The sequence below is a fragment of the Rattus norvegicus genome, chromosome 19 (assembly GCF_021556685.1).
Source record: "Rattus norvegicus strain SHRSP/BbbUtx chromosome 19, alternate assembly SHRSP_T2T, whole genome shotgun sequence".
Taxonomy (NCBI): Eukaryota; Metazoa; Chordata; class Mammalia; order Rodentia; family Muridae; genus Rattus; species Rattus norvegicus.
In genome coordinates this window covers 10157956-10177348 of record NC_141552.1, presented here as the reverse complement: position 1 = coordinate 10177348, position 19393 = coordinate 10157956, and the positions used below count along the sequence as shown (strand labels likewise).

At 54.3% G+C, this 19393-nt stretch overlaps 1 protein-coding gene across 3 annotated transcripts; it reads right to left on the bottom strand.

Moving 5' to 3' along the window:
* Positions 1-1544: 1544 nt before the first annotated feature.
* On the bottom strand, positions 1545-17549 carry Ccdc102a (coiled-coil domain containing 102A). Of its 3 annotated transcripts, NM_001434581.1 has the most exon segments (10): positions 1545-2067; positions 4283-4386; positions 5171-5341; positions 6964-7173; positions 7518-7634; positions 9044-9152; positions 10934-11160; positions 12574-13298; positions 13825-14007; positions 17482-17549. In NM_001434581.1, coding segments are annotated over 8 exon segments (1650 nt in total). In that variant the 5' UTR covers positions 13156-13298; positions 13825-14007; positions 17482-17549; the 3' UTR covers positions 1545-1937.
* Positions 17550-19393: the final 1844 nt, after the last annotated feature.

Genomic DNA, 19393 nt, shown 5'->3' with positions numbered 1-19393 from the left:
TCCCGGAATGACGGCTGTCAGTGAGGACCTGGCTTCTAGCTCCTAGGGGTCAAAGGGCAGCACTCTGAATCTTTTCTCAGCCCATTTCCTGTTTGAGAGAGGAAGGAGAAAAATCCCTGGCAGAAGAGGGTCTTTTCCTGCTGGGCTGACTCCTGGGGACAGTTTTCCTGTACAGGGTGGGGGTGAGGACGGCCTCTTTTTTTCTTACTTCCTTTACCTGGGAGCCCAGGAGGGGCCTGGAGTCTCTGACACCCCCCCCCCCGCACCATCAGTTAAGCCTCTTGAGGACTCTGCTCTGGGCTCTGGCTCCCCCCTGGGGCCCCTCAGCACCTTTCCTTAGACCCCAGGACTCATGGCTTCTCTGGATCTCAGTGGTGTAGCCTCCAGGGACCTTCCTGACCAGATCACACAGAGGTAGTCTTTACTGCATCTCTCCTCTCCAAACAGGGAACCTTTCTATGAACTCAGTTTAACTTCTCTGTGCTAGGTTGAGCCCCTACCTCGACCTACCTCCTGCATGCTGGAACAATCCTCACATCTACAGAGCCTGTCAGGAGAGCAAGATCCCTGGATTCCCCTGGACTTTAGAAAAAAAATGGGGGTGGGAGGTTCAAGACTGGGTTTTTGGTATAGTCCTGGCTGCCCTGGAATTCACCTCGAACTCAGAGATCTGCCTGCCTCTGCATCCAGAGTGCTGGGATTAAAGGCAGGTATCACTCCTGTCTGGCTACCTTTAATAAATTTAAGTGTGTGCTTCTGTGTCTCCAACAGCCATCTCCTTCAGATCCTATATAAATCTGCTAATTAAGTTCGGAAATTAGATGTCAAAACTGTAATTGTCGTCTGGGTGTGACGAGGCAAGCCTGTAATCCTGGTACTTGGAGGCTGCGGGGAGGAGGACTGAGTTCAAGGCTAGTCTGGTGCAGGTTCAGGCTAGCCAGAGCGACAAAAGACCCTACCTCAAATAAACAACCAAAGAAGAGGGTTTTCTGTCCCTTGTTGAGTAAATTTCCACCAATCTCCTAATCCTGCTGGCAAATGGTGCTGCCCATGGTAGACCACCAGGGAGAGTAACATAATTTTGTGTTTACAAAATCAATTATTATTACTAGTATATGTGCAACTGTGGAGGTTGGAGGACTTTATGGAGTTCTTACTCTCCATCCACCTTTACTTGGGCTCCGGGGATCCAACCCAGGTTGTCAGGCTTGCATTCCAAGTGTTTTTATCCAGTGAGCCACAGAGTACTGACTTGCAGATGGAAACCCTGAGGCTCAGAGAAGGTGAGGGATGTCCCTGAGGTTGCACAGTTAGTCAAGGGTAGAGCAGAGATCTGAGCCCATGAACTGAAGTCTCGTCTCGTCCAAAGAAGACGTCTACGATATCGCCTTGTTTCCTGACAAACTGGAAACAGATCCTTCGGGCTGCACCGGTATTCACTCATTCCCTCGACAATCCTGGACTCTAGTTCAACGTTAGGAGCAGGCTGATGCTGACCCATCTTGCCTCCTCCCAGAGTCTCCTACACTTTCAGGACTCGGCCCTGAGAGATTGAAGTCCATTTATTACAAAAGTCTGAGTTCATAGTGTCTTAATATGAACATCCCCTTCCAGACCACCAAGCCTCCCTCACCATGGTCCCATCTCTGCATGAAGTCCTATGCAGGTAGGGTCTTAAGATCTGGGTGCTGGGTTGTTTGGATGGGTTCAAGCAACCCTGGGCATATATAAAATATACATATCCGACAGGCTCCCCCTTCACTGGGGCGAAAGTGGGTGAAACTGTTGCCCTCCTGGGAGAGGAGGAAGTGGTTCAAAGCGGGGTGTGTGTAGGGGGGAATGGAACCCAAGCAAGTACAGACAGTGAAGAAGGCCATCTGGTTTGAGTGGATGCTCAGCTGGGCATCTGTGGGCCAGTCCTGTTCTGCCTGGATGTCCTAGGCCACCTGGATTTGCAGGTCCTCATCCTCATCTAGGTCGCTCGCTCCATCTCTGGCTTCCTCGGTGCCAAACCGGGTACTCCGAATCTTCCCAAAAAGGGGGGCATTTTGCTGCTGCCTGCGGAGCCTGAGGGGTGGGGTGACAGGTCAGAGCAGGAACCATATTGCGTCTTTGCCGGCAGCGGCGAGGCCCTTGTGAGCTGCAATGTACTCTGAGGTACCTGTGCTTGGATGGGGAGACACCATCGTCACCTCAATTTACGTACAAGGATATGGAAGCATGAGGGAGTTCAAGGACTTGCTCAAAGTCACTCGGACAGGGGACACTGGGCTTGGGCTCTGAGCTGCGCAGCCAGCTCTGATGTAGATGGCAGACTCGGGAGAACTGACTGAGATGGGTTTGGTTCCTCGATCATGTGAGGAGGAGGGGTTGGAGGAAACACGCTGCCCCCAACAAGGCAGTAGCCCCATGCCTCTTACTGGAAGGCATGAATTATTAACGTGGTAGGGAGGGGCGAGAGTGCGGCTCCATTACTGCGCCGTGATTTAGTGCCCCGTCCCGGAACATTAAAGCAGGAAAAGTTACAAACTAAAATGAGGCAGCAATCCTGGGTGGCCCTGCCCGCCCCTGACAGAGGTGCTGGCGAGGCTGAGCAGAGCCAGGCTGCCCATTTTGGGAGTTTATGGCTCCCCAGGAATGTGGCTGAGGCTTCTGGAAAGCCCCAGGCTCAGTTGAGTGACCTGCTGAGGGGACGGGGGTGGGGGGGTTGGGGGGTTGGGGGGAATATTTACAGGGTTGGACCGTGTGGAGTTGGGTATGCAATAATCCTGACTCAGGTCTGTGCCTGGGCCCTGTATAAATTTCAGGTGTCACTTAGGCGAAGGGGGATCTGAGACCCATTGATTATGTGACACAGCCACCGGGCCCATCCTAACCACGAGCTCTCAGCACACAGCAGCACGAAGTAGATGCTCAGTAAACCCAGTGCTGATGGCCAGGAGATCCCACCAGGCCACCCACTATTGGGTCGTCATGCAAGGGCTTTCCCTTGTTTTCTAAGTCCCGAGAGAAAAGACCTCCCCATCCCCCACCCCCACCCCCTTTGCTTCAAAGCAGGCTCTTGACACAGTATCTAGACCAGACTTTAGTCCCCTCCCAGGAAAGGCAATGGGTGTGGCCAATCAGAGCAAACAGCATTTGTTGTTCCAGGTGCTGTCCTAACAATTCTCATAAAGCCCAGGCTAGCCTCCAATTCCCTTATGTAGCTGAGGACATCCTTGAACTTCTTTTTTTTTTTTTTTTTTTCTTTTTTTTTCTTTTTTTCGGAGCTGGGGACCGAACCCAGGGCCTTGCGCTTGCTAGGCAAGCGCCCTACCACTGAGCTAAATCCCCAACCCCCATCCTTGAACTTCTGATCTGCTTCGATCTCTTGAATTTATGTGGCGCTGAGGATCGAATCCAGGTCTTGGAATATCGTGCTAGATCCCCAGTCAAGTGCAAATGATGACGCCACGTTTGTTGGTTCAGGTGCTTTTGAAAGACTCAATAAGCTCTCTTCACTTTCACGGCGATTGATCTCCATCTTATAGATGGGGGAGCGGACCCAGGAGGGTTCAGTGTCCTAAGGTCACTCAACCTTTCCACCTACCCAAAGCGTCTGGCTTTAGGCTCCGGGTCCCTTCGCCCACAGGTAGGAAGGCAGGTATGAGTGTAGCCACCCATAAGCTCTTGGTGCTTCCCAGCTATGACTCTGGAGGGCTCTGCCTGAAGTGCTTTGCCACGTCCAGATAGTCTTGGAAGTGAAAAGTGTATGGCGGAGGCAGGGTTCAGAGCTGAGACAGTGGGATGGGGAGCAGAACTGGCAGTCTGCCGGGTGGGTGGGTCTAAGCCCCACTCCACTTCCTTCAAGGGCTGAGGGTTCCAGCCATAGCTGAGGCACTTGGCCTGCCCACTCTGCCATTTCCTTACCTTCAACCTTTCATATTCCTGTTGTCCCTGGGGTTACCCATCCCCAAGAACTGGGGTGACGGTACTGTTTCTCGCCAAGGATTCCCAACATCACTGGTCTGGTCCAGAGCCCGGCCTCCTTGGCAGCCCTCCACATACTCACACCACCATCAGCCCGCCCACCCGAAGGAGACAATTCAGAGCCCACAGCTGGGCTGTCTTCCTGCAGCCACTCCCCACCAGCTTCCTGGCCTTGGCCCTTCCTGTTTGGAGGGGACAGGATTCTCGCCCCAAGAGTTCTTCCTTCTCGGTCTTCCCCTCCAGCTCTCTTGAGGGTTCTGGCCCTTGCCCCGTGCACTTAGGAGGCTCCCCCCAGCAGAGCGCCCCCGCCTACCTGGACTGCAGATGTTCCAGCTGCACCTGTAGGTTCTCGCTCTGCTCCGTCTGCTCGTCCAGCGACCGTTGCAGCTTCCGTGCCTGGTTGTGGGCCTCGTCCAGCTGGGGCGAGCAGACAGAGAACGTGAGGATCAGCTCGGGGAGAGTTGCCTGGCTCAGCTACTTCCCCTGTTCCTGAACTGTGTCTGATCCAGCTCTTGCTCCTGAGCACTTGGCCTAGGACCACTTCCGTTCTGCTTTCTATCCCCGCAGGCCACCAGCCTTCCAGATCTAGCAGCATCAATCTACCCAGCACCCACCAATGTCTGGTCGCATAGCCTTTCAACCATCCTCACCTGCTTCTCCTCAGATGCCCTTCCTCCCCTGCCCACTGACCCAAACAGTCATCGGTCTGTCTGCGTACCTATCATCCACTGGACACTTGCTCTACCTCCACCCCGCTCTCCAGCCCTCTGTCCATCTAGTCCCCTGTGCATGGGGGGAATCCTCCTGCCTTCTACCTAACCATTTACACCACCTCACTGGCTCATCCATTCAGCCCATCCACTTTCCTTTCTCTCCAGCTGCCATCACTTCCTGTCTCAGGTGCTAGGCCCCCAGCACACAGGAGCACAGGTGCACACAGGAGCACAGGTGCACACAGGAGCACAGGTGCACACAGGAGCACAGGTGCACACAGGAGCACAGGTGCACACAGGAGCACAGGTGCACACAGGAGCACAGGTGCACACAGGAGCACAGGTGCACACAGGAGCACAGGTGCACACAGGAGCACAGGTGCACACAGGAGCACAGGTGCACACAGGAGCACAGGTGCACACAGGAGCACAGGTGCACACAGGAGCACAGGTAGGTATATGGTCCTCTCAGGCCTGTTGGTACTTGCCTCATCCTCAGCCTGGGCCAGTTCTTTCTTGAGCTCTTCCACCCGCAGCCTCAGCTTCTTTACCTCCGTCTCGTGCTGCTCCACGCGCCGACTGGCGTGTGCCAGCTCGGCCACCTTCTCCTGGAACTGCTTCTTGAGCTTGCTGTGCACGTGCTTCAGGTCTGCCAGCTCCTGCAGGGGTGGGGAGGCTCAGGCCGAGTGCTCACCCAGGGAGACCCACGGGGCCTCGTGTCTCCTCTGAAGGAATCCCCCACCTCCTGGGACGTTCTGAGTGTTAAGACTTAGTGATCAACTTGGGGGCTGGCAGTGCCACCTAGTGAGGTGAGAAGGCTGGGCCTGTGATCAGAGGCTCCAGCCTCGTGTGTAACTCTGAGTGAGGAGGATGTGCAGTGGGCTGTGGAGCTGCAGGTCAGGATCTGGGGAAGCAATGAGGTCTACAGTCTTCGTGACAAGCATGTGGTATTAAACTTCTGGCTCTGGGGATGAGCTAGCCTGGGGAGTGTGGCATGGGAGAAAAGCAGAGGTCAGAGCGGGACAGCCAGGAAAAGAGATGGCCGCCCAGCTCTGGGGTATCTCAGTTCTCACTGAAGGGCTCACCGGTCCTGTCCCCTCCACCAATCCCAGCAGGGACTATCATCCCTTACAGCCTTGGGAACTTCAATGGCCTCCCACCCTCTGTCCTACCACAGCCTTTCCACCTGGCAGCTTCCCACCTCACCTTTGCTGGCTGCTCTCTCACACCACAGCCACGACTCCTGCTACCTCTGCCAGTTCCCCTCCGCCCCCACCCACCTAGACAGAGCCCTCATTTCTCACTCCTTCTGTGACTTCCCTCTTCTCACTGACCCTCTGGAAGGTCAGTTTACCACCAGTTAACTTCTGCTTCTCCTGCAGACCTCGGCTCAAAGCCGCTGCCCCCCCCACACACACACCCCCCGACGGGAAGCCTTTTCAGGACTGACCGGGTCTGACCATATGATGGAGACAGCACTCTTTCCCTTTAAACCGTCACTCACGGAATAGGTAGACACACCTGTCTGCTCGTTGCTGCCAGGAGCGCACAGTAGGTGTTCAGCATTCCGAGCTGCTATAATTATCAACTGCTTCATTTTATAGGAGTTTAATATATCTGAAGTGCCTAGGCTCAAGTATTATTTATAATAATAATAATAAAGTCTTCATTGAATTCTCTCTGTAGCCAAGGGTGCCTTTAAGCTTATGATCCCCCTGCCTCTACTCCCCGAGTGCTGGGACTATAGGTGTGAGACGTCACACTGTGTTCTGTGGTACATGGGGTGAGACACAGGACGCCATTGACAGGTACTCTACGGACCTCTATCTTCTGCCTAGATTCCAGAGTTTTGGGGCTTTTGGGGTACTTACACATACATCATGAGATCTCTCGGGGACAGGCCCCGGGTCTAAACATAGAATCCAGTAGTTTAATGCATATGTCACCAGGGCTTGAGGGCAATTTTCTTCAGCCCTCACATTTTGATTGGTACCTACCACACGTAGGCGTGAAATTTCCTGCTCTTTTTTTTTTTTTTTTTTCCTCTTTTCTTTTTTTCGGAGCTGGGGACCGAACCCAGGGCCTTGCGCTTGCTAGGCAAGAGCTCTACCACTGAGCTAAATCCCCAACCCCAATTTCCTGCTCTTTTAAGGCATGGGGTTGATGCTCAAAGTTGGGGGTTTGATGTCTGACTTGGGGATCAAGGAGGCTCAGCTTATACTGCAATCATCTATTTGCAGGCCATACAATAGTGGGCTGATCAGCTGGACGCCCGTCCCACCTTGTTCTTCTCGAAAAGGGCGGCCTGGCTGGCCCTCAGGTCACAGTCCAGGGCACTGGCGTTCTGTCGTCGTCTGCGGGCCAGGGCCTCCTCCAGGTCCCCAACCTGCGCACGCAGCTTCTTGTTCTCCCGTTCCAGGCCCAGCTTCTCCGTCTCCAGCCGCTCTCTGCGGCCCCACTCGGCTGCATTCTCTGCCTGGAGCCTTTCCATCTGCAACAGCCAGCGAGGGGAGGCAGTGAGACTCCAGGGGGACAGGAGTGGAGAGACAAACTAGATGAACCACCACCCCCCCTTCTCCTGAAGCCAAAAATGGCACCAGGAAGCAGATCCAGCTGCAGCAGCTATAATTATGCTGGGCTTTTATTTTTTTTTCCACGGTGTGCAGGATGTGGGGGTGCTTCTGGGTTTTGTGTAGGAAAGGGGGTGCCTCCTGCAGGCTAAGCCCCTGGGGTGTGGACGGCCCCTCACAGCCCAGCTGGGACTTTTCTCCTTCCCCTACTTGACCGATCAGTTAATCCCCTGAGCACTGCCCCTCCATCCTGCCCGCCACTGACCTCACCCCTCAGCTCGGCCATCTTGCGATCCATGCTAGAGCGTGCACCCAGTTCATCTTCCAGGTCTTCCGACATGCGGCCCAGTTCATCCTGGTGCGTCTCCTTTAGGATGCTGAGCTGCGAGAACATCACCCAACCTGGTCATGAGGGCCACCAGAATAGATCCCAGAGCTAATACTAGAGGTGAGCACCAGCCGAGGTAATGAAGGACTCAGAGTGGGCTGATCACTGACGGTTCTTGGCGCCTTGAGAGAGTACTCAACTCCTATCTTCTCACAAAGTCCTGCGACATCTTTCTCCCGTGAGCTCCTCCCATTCACCTAGCCTCTTCTCACTGCCCACACGACTGTGCACCCAAGAGAGCGTGTCTGCCTTCCCCATGGCTCTCAACGCCAGTGCGGATGTATGGACGTCAGAACTGCTGTGGGCACTTCTCCCAAGCTGCTGGTCCACACAAGCACACCGTGAGCCTCTAAGACAATACTGTGGAAGGAAGCCAGGCAGGAGAGCATTTTCTGCACAGCTGCACGTCTGCGCTCTGTCAGTGCCCTTCTGTAACAGTTGGCAGTCTGATAGTGTGGGGTGAGGTTCCCGGACCCCAAAAGAAGAAGGGAGATTCAAGTAGACAGGCAGGGTTTCTGGGACTCGTTTATGAGCTTGAAGAGATTACCAGGAAAGATCCTGTCTGGGCAATTTTCCCAAGTCAAGTCTCTGGTCTTTTGGCCTCTGTGAACCCAGAGGATCCAGCAAGGCTTTCCCAGGATGGCTGCGCCCCCTGGTGGCCATACCCAATCTGTACAAGAGGCAGAAGAGGTAGCCTGCTTTGTGCACCTCGTGGCTGAGACAGGGACCTGAGACAGGGACCGTGAGGTTACAGCTCCTTTGACTGCCGAAGAGGCTTCGGTTTCAGATACACACTCAATGTCACAGCTGACACTTCTGGTCTCAAACCCTCTGAAATTTAGCCCCTTGATCCTCCCTCTGACAGGATTCTCCAGCCACACGACCTTCTCAGTGTCCAGCACACGCCAGGTGTCTGCCTACTCCAGGGCTGCTGCTGTGAGCACCCAAATCCCCTCTATGCTCAAGAATGGCTTCATCCATCCCCTTCATGTAGGAAGGGAATGGAGGAGGGATGTTGAGTCAGGGTGACACTCTGTATGCAAGTCGGCCTTGAACTCAAAGCAATCCTCCTGTCTCGGCCTCCCAAGGGCTGGGATTGCAGGTGTGACCCACTAGACCCTGCTCACATGTCTTCTTATAGAGGCCCTCCTTGACCTCCACCCCATCCCCTTCATGCTGTCTTGATGCCTTCATGGCTCACAGAGCTTACCTGCTGGGCTACCATTACCCGCCTGTCCTGGAACTATGGCTGGTACCTGATCCAGGTCCTGGTAACCGACCTGGAACTGCGGCTGAGTGAGTGAATGAATTCCATCCTAACTTGTCCCCAAGGCTGGAACTCCCCAGCGTGCAGCCACCACCACCAGGAAGCCCCCCACCCTCACCCCCACCCCCAGGCTTACTTGCTTGAGCATCTCCTGCTTGGTTTTGCTCAACTCCTCGTATTTGATCTTCCATTGGCTAAGCTCCCCCTCCAGCTTCTCGATGTTCTTGCTCAAAGCCAGCTTATCCCTGGGGAGTGGGGACAGGCAAGCACACAGACTTTATCAGACTTCTTTTGTCCTGACTTCCTATTTCAGGAAGTATATTAGTTTGACTTTGCTGTTGTTGTTTAAACAACAGACTGTGTTCGCCCAGATGTTCTGTGGCTAGAAGTCGGAGATGAGGTGTGGGCCGGGGAACCCAGTCAGGAAGAACCCATGTCATCCTCTCCCCGGCTTCTGCTGGCTACTGGTCCCTTTGGCTTTCCTTGGCCAACAATGTAATGACACCCATAGAAGCCTGAGTCCAACTGTCATCAGAGGTAAGCTTTCTTCCTTCCTCCCTTTCCTTCCCGGTCCCACGGAACAGGGACTTTATTCATGATAGGCAAGCACTCTACCACTGTGCTAATCCCGTCTTCCCAAGTCCTTGTGTGATTATATTTTACAGTAAAATCGTATGTGTGAATCGAGTTTATAATCTATACACTTATTTCCTAGACCAGAGCTGTAGAATACTCATGAACATCATCAGGGCAGACTCTCAAATCACCCTCAGAGTCCCTGACGACCTCCATGTTCTAAATCCATCCATCCGTCAACTAAGTGCCCACTCAGTCCAGCCATCCACTCTCCTGTTACACAGTCTCTTTTGGTTCCTTTTCCCTGCAAATGGCTCCCCTTCCTCTTGCCGGCCTCTGGACTTGACAGAACCAGGACTCCACCCCATAACCTTCTCCTTGCCCATCCACGCCTCTGATTCTCACAGTCCTAGCTTTCAAGGCCACCTGTTCATGACCCCTGCCTTTTCACCTCCAGCTCAAACTGGTTTGGGCCTCCAGACCCACTTGCTCACAAATTGTTACTTTGCTGTGCCAAATACAACTCCTCTAACCTTAAACTTCCTAGCTCCCTCATCGTCCCTGCTTTCTCGGAACCTGCTACCCTTTTTACCACTAGAAGTGAGCTTGAGGCCACCGTAGCTTGAGCTCAAGGTCGGCATGGGTTCATGTACTGAGGCCCTACTTTAAAAACAAAGGACGGGGACTGAGAGACAGCTCAGAGGTGAAAGTACTTGCTATTCTTACGGTAGACCCAGGGTTGGCTCCCATCATCCAAGATGGGCAGTGTACAAACAGCTGAATTCCAGTTCTAGGACATCCAATACCCTCTTCCAATACCCATGGGCACCAGACACACACAGACACACACAGACATATACACATACATACACAGACGGAAGGATGGATGGACAGACACACACACACACACACACACATACACAAAGACAGAAGGATGGATAGACACATACACACACACAGAAGGATGGATAAACACACACACACAGAGAAGGATGGATAGACATAGACACACACACACACACACAGAAGGATGGATAGACAGACACACACACACAGGAGGATGGATAGACACACATATACACACACAGAAGGATGGATAGACAGACACACACACACACAAAGAGAGAAGGATGGATAGACACATACACACACACACACACACTCATCATGCACACACACAAAATTAAAAAATTAAGATTGTAGTGGGTTCACTGTTCTAAAATCTTAGATTTTGGGGTTTAAATTTAGCTCAACGGTAGATAGAGCACTTCCTTGGCAAGCACAAAGCCCTGGGTTCAGTCCTGAAGTGGGGGCTGCAGCGGGGAAGGGGAGAAAAATGGCCAAAAGGTCCAAAACAACAAAAAACATCACCCTGAGGTAAGTAAAACCTGGGACCGTGCCTCAGGATTCTGGGGGTGCCCTGCTCCAGCCCCCACATCCCAGAACTCACTCTCGCTCCTTGAGGAGAACCTTCTGGGATTCATCTAGCCGTAGCCGAAGGGCGGTCAACTTGGAGGTATCCTCCTCTGTGCCGGCTGTGTCCTCCCAGGGCAGGCGGTTGCGATCCTGGCGTCCGGAGCTGACCCGAGAGCCCCCAGCTGCCACACTGCAGGCATCCCAGGAGCCCTCAAGCTCCTCTGGTCTGCTCTTCAGCAGGCTCTCTACCAGGTCCAGCTCCTGTGGGGACCAAAGTGAGGGACTGCGCCTGGTCCAAGGCCCTTCTCTGGCCACCATCCTCATGGCTATCTGAGGCCCTATTCTGGAATGAGCTTGCTAACTGACCTGAGACAGGCGACACAGTGCCTCCTAGCCCTGGTTTTATCTTTTGCAGTTTGCTTCATTCTTCTCTACCCCCCCCCCCCATCCTGGAAGAACAGTGCCAACTACCAGGGTTTCCTGTATCCTGGAACGTCCCTAGCGAGGGTCCCCATCACCCCAAGTATGCAAACACTGGGTGCACTAGTTGGAACTGGTGAAGCAGGAATTCTACCAAGGCTTAGGATTCCAATTCAGGAGGAAACATGGACACAGGGACACTGGTGGCTCTGAGGACTTGTGGAGGACTGACCTCCCATCCTCCTGGCCTCACATGGTCCTGTGGGGCACTCTGGCTGCCACCTGGGACAGATGGAATTACCTCAGCTGGTGTGTACACTCAGACAGCAGACCTGGGACTCTGAATTGTCCCTGGGGACTCTGGGGCTGTGATGACCACCAAACAAGAGGACAAAGAGAGCAGGAGGCCTTGGTAGATAGGTTAGAAAAATGTCTCCAGATACCAGGCCATAGGGAGAGGGCTAGGCCGGAAAGGAGGGGAGCAGCTAAGAGTCCCATTGCTGGGATCTGGTCTTCTGGGGATCAAAGCTGAGACCTTGCCTGCATGGCCTGCCCTCATACCAGTTCATCCTGCCCAACTTCTGTGCAAGATTCACCACCAGGGTACAAACCCCTCAGCTGGAGGAGCCAACACAGAGGAGCTTAGTTCTGAACCTCCCTGTGTCTCAGGTCTGCTGTAGGAGACAATGTGTCTGCAGGCCCTGAGTGATGGGGACAACTACCGCCACTACCCAGGTTCAGCAGGCCCCCAGCCTCTGGGCTTCTGTCATGACCATGGATTATGGATTCTTGCACTTCCCACAGCTAATATATATGCCTCCTCCCAGTCCCAGCTTAACTTTTTTGGGGGGAGGGGAGTCTTTCTGCCAACCATCCCAAAGGCCTGACTCAGGGACCACATCCCTTCAGGACGAAAAGCATGAGAAGTCAGCTCTATTTCGAATCTAAGCCAAGTCCACGAATCTCCCCTGTGCTTGGTGTGGAAGATTCTTTGATTTTGATGACTTCTAAAGTGTGTGTGTGGGGGGGGGCAGGTAGAACTTGTGGATCTCCAAAGCAAGGTGATTTTTATCTGCCTTAGCTCCTACCACCACCACCACCACCACCACCACCACTACGTGGAAGTGAGACTGATCTACACCTCACTGGAAACCAGATTCTTACTAGCCCTTTTCGCTCTTCCTTCCCATTTGGGCCCCTGTGTAACACTGGCCCAAAACTCAGCCTTCTTCCAAGCCCCGTTGCTGGGCGCACCTGGCTGCCAGGCGACCTCTCCGCCCCGATGTCCCGCACTGGCTCGTGCTCGCGTTCCGCCTCCGGGCCTTCATGTGTCTTGTCTGCAGCACCGCGCGCTCCCCGCAGCCGGGCCAGCTCGCGGCCGCGCGCCTCGCATTCGCCCTGAGCCTCCTGGCGCTCGCGGCGCGCGCCCGCCAACTCCTTGGTGAGCGTGTCCAGGCGCTGGCGCAGCTGGCGAACCTCTTCCCGCGCACGGTTGCGCTCAGCGCGCACCTTGCTCCACTTCTCGCGCCAGTTCGCCGTGCAGTCCGACCACCAGCGCATTGTTTTCTCCATCTGCAAGGCTCGGGCGCGCGCCTCCTCCAGCTCCCGCAGCCGCAGCTCCTCGCGGCTCTCCCAGTCGCCGTCGGCCAGCAGTGCGGGCGCAGTCAAGGGTAGTGTGGGTGGTGGTCCGGGTGATGGAGTGCCGCTAGGCGGCGTGGGTGGCAGCGAGTCGGCCGGGCCCATGCGCTCCGGGGACGGGCTGCCCAGGATGGTAAGCAGGCTGCTCTTGGACAGCTGCGGGGACTCAGCCAGCCGGGGGCTCGGGCCGTGGCTCATAGTGAGGCTGGGCTGGCCCTGGGTGCGAACTTGCGGCTAGGCTCAAGGACGACGCGTGGGACAGACACCTACATGATACCACTGCGAGTGACGAAAGCCTTGACCCACTGCTCTCTAGGATACTCTGGAATGTCTCTTCAGACCTGCGGAAGAACAGGTTATTGGGCTGTGCCCACCACCATCAGTCACCCGAATCAGCCCTGTGCATGCTCAGGGCATGAAGGGGGCAGTAGTGGCAGAAGCAGGAGGAGGGAACAGTGTTCCAGGGTGACCCCAAGGAGTCCAGTAGGGGCCTTCTGCCCCCGGCTCGAACTCCCCTCAACTCATCCCTGCAAGGCTGCTTTGTTGTGCCACTGGGCCTTTCGGGGGGCTTCAGTCTCTCCACCTGTACAATGGGGGCAGGGTAAGGAAGCCCAGAATTCCTTCATCGGATTCCCCTGGACCCTTGTTGCTTAATTAACAATCGACAGTTCTGTGGGCCAGGATGTTTGGCAGGTATGCAGCAGACGCTCTACATTTCAGAAGTCCATGTTTGGGACATGTGAGTATTCAAGTAACATCAATGCAACCCTGAGTCTCTCAGCTTTCCCGTCCCCTCCACGCAAAGCCACCAATGAGCCCTCCACCACTGAGCTATGCCCCCAAGCCCGTGCCACCCTCACTACTTACAGTACCATACATATCTCGACCCCAAGGATGCTTGTGTAGACAGTCACCAGACAGCCACACAGACCCGGGCTCTAGTTCCTAACAGGCAGTGTGTCCTCGCTGACTCAGTGTCTCGGCCCGTGTGATGAGCTGGTAGCCTTGGCGCCCACAAGCATCTAGACATTTCTGCACACAGAGACACATCTGGGAACATACAAGCAATCTCATCCACAGGAAACAGGGATAAGTGACACACACAGTCAGAGATGGACATGTGGGCACATAGCTATACAAACAGAGATAACACTTGAATACATGTACCACCACACGGATGGGCCCCTAAACATAAGAGAGCTCTGAACACACGCTGCTCCTCTCCTTCCCCATTTTCCTGGCCCAATTCCATCAGAACAGCCATAAAAGAAACAGTACTAGCATCTGCAGTGGGAAAGAAGAGTGGGGCTGGCAGGAAGCCCAAGTACCAGTCCTGAAGGCAGGCCTTTCCACAGCCCTACAGTAGAAGTGTGGCAGTGGGGGCTGCTGCCATCTCCACGGGCTTGGAGCTGCCAGGCCTGGCAAAGGGCTCTGCTTGGCTTAGAGAGGACTCCAACCGGCTCCTTCTAGAAAATCTAAGCCCATGAAACAGGAGCAGGGCAGACATTATCCAGGCCCCTAATAGTTTCCAGGTTGGGGCCTCCAAAGTCAGCCCTGGCCAGTCTTGGGTTGCAGGGTGGGGGAAAAGGTGGGAACCAGTAACAGGAAGGCCGTGAACACCTTCTGCCTTTCTCCTCGGGCTCAGGACAGGTACGCACATGCATGGGGGAAGAGGTGAGGCGCGTCCACCCCTCCCCCCACACGCACACCTGTGCAGACCCCAGTGCAGCTGGCCTCTGCCTAGCCACACCTCCCCATTCCCACCCTCCTCACATGACAGCCTTGGAAACACTCAAGAAGCTTTGCTAACCCAGGTCCACACAGGCCTGACTTATGCCTCATGCTGTAGAGAGGGGCCCCAGCTGCCAGTCACTTGTTCCTCCCCCCCCCCCCGTTCAGTGCCATTATAGGGGGTGGGCTTTCGATTTACCACAATGCAGCCATTGCACTCCACGGAGCAGCTCAGGGTGGAAGCAGCCTCCACAGACCCAGAGAGTTCCTTTCTGTCTTCGTCCTTCCTAAAGCCAGTCCCCCTCATCCCCCTTCTAACTCAGGAACCACTACTAGGAAATGCCTGAGATGCTCTGTCCCACTCCACAGCCAGCCATACCCGGCCAGTGGCCTCTCTTATAGCACAGCCTTCCACTCATAGGGAATGTGTGTTGCTTACAGCCTATAGGGTGGGCCCCTCGTACAGCACTTGCTTAAATTTGACTGGTGGGACGGGGGATGTAGAGCTGTACCCTGGCTGCAACAGAGTGGCAGGTCTCAAAGCTCCTGAACCCCAGCCATAACTATGTCACCCCCTGCTCCCGGAAACAAGGAGGCTTTGACTGGGCACTCATTACAGGTCACAGATCCAGTGCTGCCCATAGGAAGTGACCAACATCTTTTGTTCACACACTCACTTGGAATGGCTCCCTCTTTCCTTCTACATCTGTAAACTCCTACACACACCCTGCAAGACAGACCTGCAACAACCCCTCGCTCCAGAAGAGTTTCCTAATCTCTGAATACTTTGTGCTTGTTTTCCTAAACACTAGGACCATCTCCTTCAGGGGCAGTGGTTCTCAACCTGTGGGTCACAACCTCTTTGGGGGGTGTCACAAATCAGATATCCTGCATATCCGATATTTACATTATGATTCATAACAGTAGCAAAATTACTATGGAATAACAACAAAAATAGTTTTGTAGTTGGGGGTCACCACAACACGAGAAAGTGTATTAAAGGTTTGCGGCTTTAGCAGGGCTGAGAACCTCCGCTTTAGGGAATTGTATGAAGCTTTCAAAAGCTTCTTGGTCTCGTTAGCTATGTGAACAGGGCTGAGCAGGAGCCGGTGCTCCTGTGAACGTTTCCTGAGCCCATGGAAGACGGATAAAGCTCCTATTAGGGAGTCCTCCTGTGACCAGAGTTTGGGAGAGTTGTGTCATCCTAAAAGTTAGAATTCGATTTTCAGCCAGCGCTGATACAGGTAGGTATCTAAGCCCATCTGCAGTCAAGGTCAAAGTCAGGTGCTCTTGCTCTGATTGGGGAGAGGGAGGAGATAGCAACTTTGTATTCTGCCCTTGATATTTGGTTGGTTCTCTCAGTATCCACGGAGAAGAATGAACAACACTAAGACCTGGATGAGGATCAGCTGAGGGAATGGGGAACCCAGGACCTCCAGAGCTCAGAATCCTCCCATATCCTCTTAGAAACTTTCAGGTAGACTCTGGGGTAAGCCCAGGGCCACAGGCCTAGCTGTGGTTAGGGATTACAGCCCAGCGGGAAACCGCAAGGGGACTGCCTGATTGGATAAGTGCAGGGCCCAAGGCTGGTCAGCCCGCAGACTGTGGGCTGTCTGTCCCTCTGACCATGGATACTGAGAGCCCAGCTTACAGCTGCTGGATCCAGGAAAGAAACGGAGGAGTTGGAGAGGGAGGAAAGCAGGGTTTCTATGCTAGAACAGAGCTTGTGGCTAGGTCATGACTACCTGAAGAGCACCATGCCCCTGGGAGCGCCTACTAGTGAGATCTTCAGATACTAGGCCCGCCAAAACAAACGTGTTTTGAATAAGGGAAAGTGGAAGCCTTCATGGGCACCCACTCCAGTCCCAGGACTCTCAGCAACTCTTGGAATCACACATTCGTATAAAATAGACATGAAGCCTAGCTTTGCTATTAACACACCTCGTGGTATGTGCAGGTCTCTGGCCTTTTTGGGCATCAGTTTCCCTACGTATCGCACTGAGAGGCACCAAGAAGATTCTTAATATCTCCAGCAGGTGGGCAGACTCAGTGTCAATAAGAACCCATCATACTTCTACAAAAAAGTTCAGGATCCGGGCGGAATAAGGGACATTCACTTACACAAGCTTAAGTCGCGGGATGGGCAAGAGCGCTGCTACCCCTCAGTACTACCAGGGCAATGGGCTGCTGAGGCCCCTCCTTTCTCTTAGCATCAAGCCCTTGCCCCACTTGCCCGCATTCCTTTCCGAAATTAAGTTTTCAGTTTTCCAGGGCCCAGAGCAGCCTTAGTCCCCACTTGGTAGCCCCTTCAAGAGCCACCAGCCCCGCTCCCCCTAGCGGCTGGAGGGGGTGCGGGGGTCCGGTCCTGCAAGGCGTGGTCCCGCCCACCCCACCGCTTGGTTTCCATTGGCAGCGCAACGGGTCTAGGCGTAAAGCCCTTCTCTGATTGGCCAGTGCCACCCGTCCGTCCGGCACTCGCCATGGTGACCACGTTGGGTCCCCCGGGAGAGTTCCACATCCCGCCCCCGCCTGCCACCCCCCTTCCTGGCCTTGCCGGCATTCCACCGGCGACCCCTCCCCCACTGTCCCGCCACGGGACCCGGCTTCCACCCGGATGGAGACGGGCTGGAGAACCCCAAGTGGGGACTAAAAAGTTGAGCTCAAGTTTGGGGTGCGGCGGGCGCCGCCCGGGCTCCTGTCCCTCGCTGCAAAGTTCTTCCCTCGCGTGAGAGGCTCCGGGACTTCAGCGAGTCCTCGGCCGCGATGACCTCCCGCCCCGCCGCCCTCACTCACCTAAGGCCAGGGCCGGGATTCCGGACGTCCGAGCTGTTGCTCTGGGTGGAGAGGGCGCGGGGCTGGCTGCGGCGGCCGTCGGGAGGCCGGGGGAGGGCCGCCGAGTCTCCTCCTCCTGCCGGGGGAGGGGAAGGGGAGCGGGCGGGGGCCCCGCGTGGGGCGCGGTCTGCGGCGGCCTGGGGCCAGGCTACCGGACCCCCGCTAGCCCACCCAAGCATGGGGTCGTCCAGGCAGGATCCGCAACCTCGACTTTCCCGCCAACCACGGGCTAGGAGCCCGGCGACAGGAGTGGGCACCACGGACCCACGTGGAGAGCTTCACCAAGTCTTCACTTGGTTGACTGCATTCTTCCCAGTGCCCGCGCTGACTGCAGACTGGGCTTGAGCCATGTCCTCACTGGGCCTCAGTTTCCCTTAGTTTTATAACCAAAGCGACTTCAGGCCTATAAAGGAGTGTGATGGGGACCTATTCCATCTGTGGAGTTTTCCCCTCTGGTGTGCAATGGTGCTTGGCAGAGCCCCCGACCTTCTTGTGCCATCCCTTGAGGTGCTATCTCTTTCCTTGGGTAGGGTGTCTGTAGTTTTGTCTGGGAAGAAGAAAATCAGGATGGCATCCCCCCCATCACATCCTGGACCAACAGTCCCAGAAACGTGTGGGCAGGATTGAGCTATTGTCCAAAAAAAGATGGAAGATTATGAAGATAAATGAATCACGTACTTCCTGGTTAAGAATGTTTTAATTCTAATTACGGTCATGTGCAGAGTTGTTTGGGAAGAATGAAACGCATACTGAGTGTTGAAGATTTCTTACAAAATTGAGTGGTAGCATCCTTGCTATTAAGAGACTGTTTTCGTTTTACAAAAATACCGGGGTTCGCTGGCTATGGTGGTACACACCTTTAATCCCAACATTTGGGAGGCAGAGGCAGGCAGATCTCTGAGTTGGAGGCCAGTCTGGTCTACCTCGTGGTGAGTTCCCAGAAAGCAATGGCTATAGTGGAAAAACCCTGACTTAAGAAAATAAAACAAACAGGCAACCAAAAAAGACCTAGGGCTTCCTCAAAAACAAGGATCACTCTGACAACTCTCCTTTAAGGGGATCATGTGTGTATCTGGTGGCCTCCAAGGTCAGAAGAGGGGCTCAGATCCCTTGAAACTGGAGTTATTGATAGCCGTGAGCCACCATGTAGGTGCTGGGAACCAAACTGGGGCCCTCCGAAATAGCACCAAGTGCTCTTAACCCACCTCTTCGGTATCCCCCCCCCGCCCCCACCCCGTCCTGCACTGAGTGTTCTGAGAACTCAGGACATCTTTTTGACGTCATTCACTCTCCCCACAGACATCCTTCTCTGTGGTCTCCTGCTGCCTTCTCTGCCTCGCCTCCACCGACTTCGTGAAATCCCACAGATTTTGCAAGTTTTGTAGTTTCACTTGTCAGTTCATGTGCTGGGCAGGTAGTGTGTGGTGGGCGCATGACAGCTGCTATAATCTGCACAAGACCAGTTTGGGCGGGAATGCTTGTACTTTGGTTAGCATCTGCAGATTGCTAGCCTGCAGATGCTCCAGCGGCTGTCCTCTGCTCCACGCATAGGTGGGATGTGTGAGATTCACACATCGAGAACTCATGACAAATGACAAGACAAAAAAAAAAAAAAAAAAAAAAGGCTTCCTTTTTCGAGCTGGGGAAATGAAAGTTTAGGCTGGCTTTGGGCTCGAATGGGATCTCACAGCAGTAAGATGTCCCACGGAGAAGGGATATCTCAGCAGTGACAGCTCTGAACCAAGATCTAAGAGCTCTTTGCCTAGTGTTTGGAGCTGGTAAAGGGTGGGAAGGTGATGGTGGTCAGGCTGATGGTGTGCTTAGCCTCTGGCTATACTTCATTGCAACTGAGCCCTCTTTGTTTGGAGAGGAA